The sequence below is a fragment of the Salminus brasiliensis genome, chromosome 5, assembly GCF_030463535.1.
Source record: "Salminus brasiliensis chromosome 5, fSalBra1.hap2, whole genome shotgun sequence".
Taxonomy (NCBI): Eukaryota; Metazoa; Chordata; class Actinopteri; order Characiformes; family Bryconidae; genus Salminus; species Salminus brasiliensis.
Genome location: NC_132882.1, coordinates 45957399 through 45964542, shown reverse-complemented (window position 1 = coordinate 45964542; position 7144 = coordinate 45957399). Strand labels below are relative to the sequence as shown.

General features: G+C 46.8%; 1 protein-coding gene across 1 annotated transcript; it reads left to right on the top strand.

Moving 5' to 3' along the window:
* The first annotated feature begins 714 nt into the window (after window positions 1–714).
* LOC140555785 (ferroportin) lies at window positions 715–6378 on the top strand. The gene is made up of 8 exons (XM_072679099.1): window positions 715–817; window positions 969–1036; window positions 2027–2186; window positions 2580–2695; window positions 3073–3199; window positions 3839–4093; window positions 4175–4843; window positions 6119–6378. The coding sequence occupies exons 1-8, from the start codon at window positions 715–717 to the stop codon at window positions 6376–6378; spliced, it is 1758 nt and encodes a 585-aa protein (XP_072535200.1).
* Window positions 6379–7144: the final 766 nt, after the last annotated feature.

Here is a 7144-nt window from a genome sequence, read left to right as displayed (position 1 = left end):
AATTGAAACACTTTAATTATCTATGGGTATTAGATATGAAGGTGTTCAAACACTGATTAGCCATAACATTAAGACCAATGGTAGCTGAAGTGAAGAACACTGATGATCTGGATCCAATAGTTCCTGTAAAGGGGTGGATCTGTTAGTCAGCGAGTAAACAGTTCGTTTTTGAAGGTGATGAAGGTGACGAAGATGATGAAGGTGATGAAGCAGGAAAAATGGACAAGCGTAAGAATCTTTGACACTTTGACAAGAACCAGACTGTGACCAGGCTCCAGTCTCCAGTCTCCAAAACATCTAGCAGACCCTACTTGTGGGGTGTTCCTGGTATGCAGTGGTCAGTACCTACCAAAAGTGCTCAGAGGAAAGACAAGTGGTGAACCAGTGGACATCTACAGGGTCATGGAGGTCCCGCCTTCCCACCTTGAGAACTTACAGGTCTCAAAGGATCTGCTGCGAACATCTGAAGGTGTCCAGATACCGCAGGGCATCTTCAGAGGTCTTGTGGAGTCCATGCCTCGACGAGTCAGAGCTGTTTTGGTAGTATGAGGACCTACACAATAGTACGTGCATGTGGTTTTAATGTTATGGCTGATCGGTGTTGACTGGTGGATTGGCAGTTACGCCTCACGGTGAATTGATCAGAGGACACTGACTTGTTGTGGATGTGTGGAGAAGCAGATTGGTCCAGACGTGTGCTCTGTCCTCTGTAGAATGTCTTTGAGAGCAGATGCAGCTCAGTGTGGCGGCGTGGTGGTGGAGTACGAGAACGATGACATCAGAGAGGCACGACAAAGGAAAAAAAGGAGCATACCAGGTGAGCCACCTCAGCCATACCTGCAGAGTAGAAGAGCCAGAAATCCTGGTCTCTATACTGTATTTCCATCCACGCTGATGCAAATCCTGAAAAGACCCAATCATCTAGCTCTGCTGAAAGGTCTCTCAGATGCCCTCTCTCTCTCCCCCAGGATCCGCCCTCTTCTACCTCAAGGGCCCGAAGTTCCTCATATATGTCAGTGGAGCATTGTCTATGTGGGTAAGAAGCCTTTCAACACCAATACCTGCTATGCTGAGATGAAATCATGGAATGACATCTGAGAGTACTTTATCTCAAAGTGATATCCCAGAGTTTGATCTCTTAGTGTGTGATGCCTCAGAGTGTAATATCTCAGAGTGCTTTATCTCAAGGTGTGGTATGTGTATATGTGTATATAAGAGTGACATCCCAGAGTGTGATATCTCTGAGAGTAATATCTCATTGTGTGATATCTCAGAATGTGGTCATATTAGAGTGTGATATCTCAGTGTGTAATATCCCAGTCTGTAATATCTCAGAGTGCTTTATCTCAAGGTGTGGTATGTCAGAGTGACATCCCAGAGTGTGATTTCTCTGAGAGTAATATCTCATTGTGTGATATCTCAAAATGTGGTCATATTAGAGTGTGATGTCTCAGTGTGTAATATCTCAGAGTGTGATATCTCAGAGTGCTTTATCTCAAGGTGTGGTATGTCAGAGTGACATCCCAGAGTGTGATATCTCTGAAAGTAATATCTCATTGTGTGATATCTCAGAATGTGGTCATATTAGAGTGTGATGTCTCAGTGTGTAATATCTCAGAGTGTGATATCTCAGAGAGCAATATTTCAGAATGTGGTAATATTAGTGTGATATCTCAGTGTGTAATATCTCAGAGTGTGATATCTCAGTCTGTAATATTTTAAAGTGTGATTTGTCAGATGTGAAATTTCAGAGTGTTTCTCAATGTGGTTTCCCAACCGCGTGGAATATTACTGAGTGTGATATCTCAGAGCATGATATACTGTATATCTCAAAGTTCAGAATCTCAGGGTGCACTATACATCTCAGAGTGTGATATTTAATAGTGGTATGTATTTCAGAGTGTAATATTGTCTCAAAGTGTAGAATCTCAGAGTGTCCTATTTACAATAGAGTGAAGCATACGTCATACGGTGATACAGACAGTGATATACAGTATAGCTTAGACAGTGTTTGTTTCCATGCCAGGGTGACCGCATGTGGCATTTTGCCATCTCCGTCTTCCTGATCGAGCTGTATGGGCGCAACCTACTGCTGACTGCCATCTTCGGGCTGGTGGTGGCCGGCTCTGTGCTGTTGCTGGGCGCTCTGATTGGAGACTGGGTCGACCGCAACCCTAGAAATAAAGGTACTAGATCAACACGTCAATGAGCAGATGAGTTAAAGGGGTGGTCCGGTGTGTATCACCCTGACCTCTATCTGCTGTATCTGTAGAGTACGGTCCATCACCACAGACCCTCATTTCTACACGATTCCCTGAACTCAGTAAAGAGCAGAAACTCACTGACTCTAATCTCACTGATAATAGAAGTCAGTGGGCAGATGAGTTAAAGGGGTGGTCCGGTGTGTATCACCCTGACCTCTATCTGCTGTATCTTTAGAGTACGGTTGACCCTCAGGCAGGTGATGTCAGTACTGCTGCAGCTGAGAGCTTTTCAGGTGTGAAGGTCACTGAGGGTCAGATGATGTCCTGCTGCTGACTAAGCACTGAATCTATTCTCCTCTCTGTTCTTCGGCGCAGTGGCCCACGCCTCCCTGTTCATTCAGAACATCTCAGTGACGGTGTGCAGTATTGTGCTTATGTTGGTGTTCTCATACAAAAAGTGGATTGAACAAATCTGGGACGGCTGGTTAACCGTGAGTGAATTTTCAACTTTTATAATGCATATTAAGGAGGCTCATTATATATATATATATATATATACACATAATGTGGGTATATCAATTTAAGTTTTAATGCAATTAACAAATTTGCATGAATAAAGTCAATCAATTTGCATTAATGAAGGTTATAATTTTTTATCAAATTGGCTTTAATAAAAAGTAGGAGTTTTTTTTATTAAGCTGGTATTAATACTTCATAACTTGCTTCAATACCATTAACAAATGTGCAGCAATAAAGTCACAAAATTATATTCATAAAACTAATGTCAGCATTTGCCTTTAGTCCAGTCTTTAGGGATTACTGTGTGGGCCCTGTAGAAGTGTGTGTGTAGTAACATGTTGCATCACAGGTGGTTTGTTATACGGTGGTGATCGTCCTGGCAGATGTGGCTAACCTCGCCAGCACAGCACTCACTATCGCCATCCAGAGGGACTGGATAGTGGTCATCACGGGCTACAACCGCGGCCACCTAGCAGGTAATTCCTTAAATTTTAAGAATCACTCCTCAAAATATTTGAATCGCTCTTTAAAAGTTCAGAATCACTGTTCAAAAAATTTGAATCACTTTTCAAAAAATTTGAATCACTCCTCAAAAAACATGAATCACTCCTCGAATGTTAAGAATCCTTCCTCAAATAAATGAATCATTCCTCAAATGTTAAGAATCACACCTCAAAATAATGGAATCACGCTTTAAAAGTTCAGAATCACTGTTCAAAACATTTGAATCACTCTTCAAAAAATGTGAATCATTCCTGAAATGTTAAGAATCACTCCTCAAAACATTTGAATCACTCTTTAAAAAACATGAATCACTCCTCAAATGTCAAGAAAATTTGAATCACTCTTTAAAAATGTGAATCATTCCTTAATTGTTAAGAATCACTGTTCAAAACATTTGAATCACTCTTCAAAAAACATGAATCACTCCTTAATTGTTAAGAATCACTTCCCAGAAATTTAGAATCACTCTTTGAACATTCAGAATCACTGTTCAAAAAATGTGAATCATTCCTCAAATGTTAAGAATCATTGTTCAAAATGTCAGAATCACTCAAAAAAAATGCTGAATGGATGCTCAGAACTGTGGGATTAATACTGCTGTGTTATGACAGGGATGAACGCCACCATGCGACGGATTGATCAAGTCACCAACATCCTGGCACCGCTGGCTGTGGGCCAGGTCATGACCCTGGCCTCGAATGTGGTGGGCTGTGGCTTCATCCTGGGCTGGAACCTGGTATCCCTGATCGTGGAGTTTATCTTCCTGTCCCGAGTTTATCGGATTGTCCCGGCGCTCTCCGTCAAACCGCCAGCTACGGAGGAGGAGAACTCCCCGCAGAAGCAGCAGGAGAGGAAGAGCTCACAGGGTAAAGACAGCGACCTTCGAGACTCATGGAAATTCTCCAGCAGACTGAATAAAAACCCTAACCTGCGCCTCTGTTCCTCAGGTGAGAGTTCGCTGAGGCCGACAGTGTTCCTGACCGAAGACGCTGGACGTGTGTCTTTGAGAGACCGGACCTCCATGCTGCCCCCATGCTTCCGCCGACTGCGTGGGCTCCTCAGCACCTGCAAGGAAGGCTGGAGGGCGTATTACAGGCAGCCCGTGTTCCTGGCAGGTTTGGGCCTGGCCTTCTTGTACACCACCGTGCTGGGCTTTGACTGCATCACGACGGGCTACGCCTACACCCAGGGCATCAGCGGCTCTCTGCTGAGCTTGCTGATGGGCGTGTCGGCCGTGGCCGGCTTGCTGGGAACCATCCTGTTCACCAAGCTGCGCAAGGCATACGGACTGGTCAACACCGGTCTGATCTCCAGCGGCCTGCACCTGGCCTGCCTGCTGCTGTGCGTGTGCTCGGTGTTCGCTCCGGGCAGTCCAATGGACCTGGGCATATTAATGCAGGGTAATGGGTCCGATGTGGGAGGAATGACCGGGGGAGGACACCAAAGACATGGATACTCGCTGCAGATAGGCAGCAACCAGCCTCTGCTTCCTGACCGGTCCTCCATTCACTGGACCAACAGCACAGTACTGTTTGAAAACGCGCCGCCAGGAAGCAGCCCAGAGTCCTATGTGTCCATCACCCTGCTGTTCCTTGGGGTCATCACGGCTCGAGTCGGTGAGTGGGGAGATCGCCCGGCCCATTTTTTGGGCTTTCCGGCTCAGTGTGTGAGCCTGCAGCTGGCTGACCTGGTCTTAGTCCTACAACAACAGAGGCTCTGTAACAATAACAGCCCCGGCTGTGCAGCCATTCAGGTTCACTACATGTACACTTACCTGACTGTAGCCCAAACTGTTCTGTCAGAACCCGACTGTAGCCCAAACAATTTGGTAAGAAACCCAACTGTAGCCCAAACAGTTCTGTCTAAACCTGACTCTAGCCCAAACTATCCCATCTGATCCAGACTGTAGTCGTCACAGTTCTGTCAGAACCCGACTGTAGTCCAAATCGTTCTGTCTGAACCCGACTGTAACCCAAACAGTTCTGTCAGAACCCAACTGCAGCCCAAACTATTCTGTTAGAACCCGACTGCAGCCCAAAAAATTCGGTCAGAACCCGACTGCAGCCTAAACAGTTCTGTCTAAACCTGACTGTAGCCCAAACTATCCCATCTGATCCAGACTGAAGTCGACACAGTTCTCTCTGAACCCGACTGTAGCCCAAACTATTCTGTCAGAACCCGACTGTAGCCCAAACTATTCTGTCAGAACCCGACTGCAGCCCAAACCGTTCTGTCTGAACCCGACTGTAACCCAAACAGTTCTGTCTGAACCCGACTGTAACCCAAACAGTTCTGTCAGAACCCAACTGTAGCCCAAACAATTTGGTCAGATCCCGACTGTAGCCCAAACAATTGTGTCTAAACTCGATTGTAGCCCAAACAATTCGATCAGAACTTAATTGTAGCCCAAACCATTCTGTCAGAACCCAACTGTAGCCCAAACAATTGTGTCTAAACTCAACTGTAGCCCAAACAATTCGATCAGAACTTAATTGTAGCCCAAACCATTCTGTCTGAACCCGACTGTAACCCAAACCATTCTGTCAGAACCCGACTGTAGCCCAAATCGTTCTGTCAGAACCCGACTGTAGTCCAAACAGTTCTGTCTGAACCTGACTGTGGTCCAAATCGTTCTGTCAGAACCCGCCTGTAACCCAAACAGTTCTGTCTGAACCAGACTGTAACCCAAACCATTCTGTCAGAACCCGACTGTGGTCCAAATCGTTCTGTCAGAACCCGCCTGTAACCCAAACAGTTCTGTCTGAACCTGACTGTAGCCCAAACAATTGTGTCTAAACTCAACTGTAGTCCAAACAATTCTGTCAGAACCTGACTGTAGCCCAAACTACTTTAGCTGATCCCGATTTTAACCCTTGCTCTTCTCTCGGCAGGCCTGTGGTCGTTTGACCTGACGGTGACCCAGCTTCTGCAGGAGACCATCTGCGAGTCCGAGCGCGGCGTGGTCAACGGAGTTCAGAGCTCTATGAACTACCTGATGGACCTGCTGCACTTCCTCATGGTCATCTCCGCGCCGCAGCCGCAGCACTTCGGCATCCTCGTCATCGTCTCCGTCCTGTTCATCACCACGGGGCACACCATGTATTTCCTTTATGCCCGGAAGGCCAGGAGGAAACCGGGCCTCAAAACGTAAACACCGCACAGCTGCGCGACGACAGCGCGACACAGCGAGGTGCAGATTCTGCCCCCAGCACGTGAAATGGACGTGTGTCTCTCCGTGTGGTCCACACCGAACTTCTACACCTGTTTCATCCATGACTCACTTTTACCACTCTCCATTTCCAGACGCCTGCCTCCGTGCCTCCGTGCCTTCCAGTAGTTAGCGTTCGGCCACAGCCCCAAACCTCAGGTCAACTACAGCGGGAAACAGCACCACCTGCTGGGTGTCTAGGGAAGCATGTGCTCCTACCAGCCCTGCTAGCTTTTCCAAAGGTCACTGGTGTTCTTCGACCTATGCTAGCTGACCCCGACGACCTACTTAGGTCCTGTGCGGCTGCAGGTCTTGGGCTTTCGCTTGAGCAGCTGCTTTGTTGTGGTACTTTAGTCCCGACACTTTGAAGCTTCTATCAGATTAGCACACATGCCGGCCTGACCCGTTGCTAGCCGCTCGGTGTGTTTTGAAACTTTTCAGCTGCACTGTGACGGGATTTTTCACCGGAAAGGGACGTGGCAACACAACAGGTGGACAAAGCCCAGTCCAGGCAGAAAAGCCCGGCGGATAGATGGGTTGTGGTCTTCTTCACCCAACCTCAGTTAGCCTTAAAGCTAAAGTCTGATCTTAAACATGAAGATATTCTGCGGTCAGATCTTCAAGGCTGAGGCCTCCTCAGCTAGAGCATGACTTTTAGGTGTGCGTCTAATGTGCTGTTCTTCTGTCTCGGCTCAACGCAGTCGTTAAC

Coding starts and splice junctions, on each gene's coding strand:
- LOC140555785 (XM_072679099.1), top strand. CDS start 715: ATGTCTTTGAGAGCAGATGCAGCTCAGTGTGGCGGCGTGGTGGTGGAG. Junction 818..968: donor GAAAAAAAGGAGCATACCAG/GTGAGCCACCTC, acceptor TCTCTCCCCCAG/GATCCGCCCTCTTCTACCTC. Junction 2,696..3,072: donor TCTGGGACGGCTGGTTAACC/GTGAGTGAATTT, acceptor GTTGCATCACAG/GTGGTTTGTTATACGGTGGT.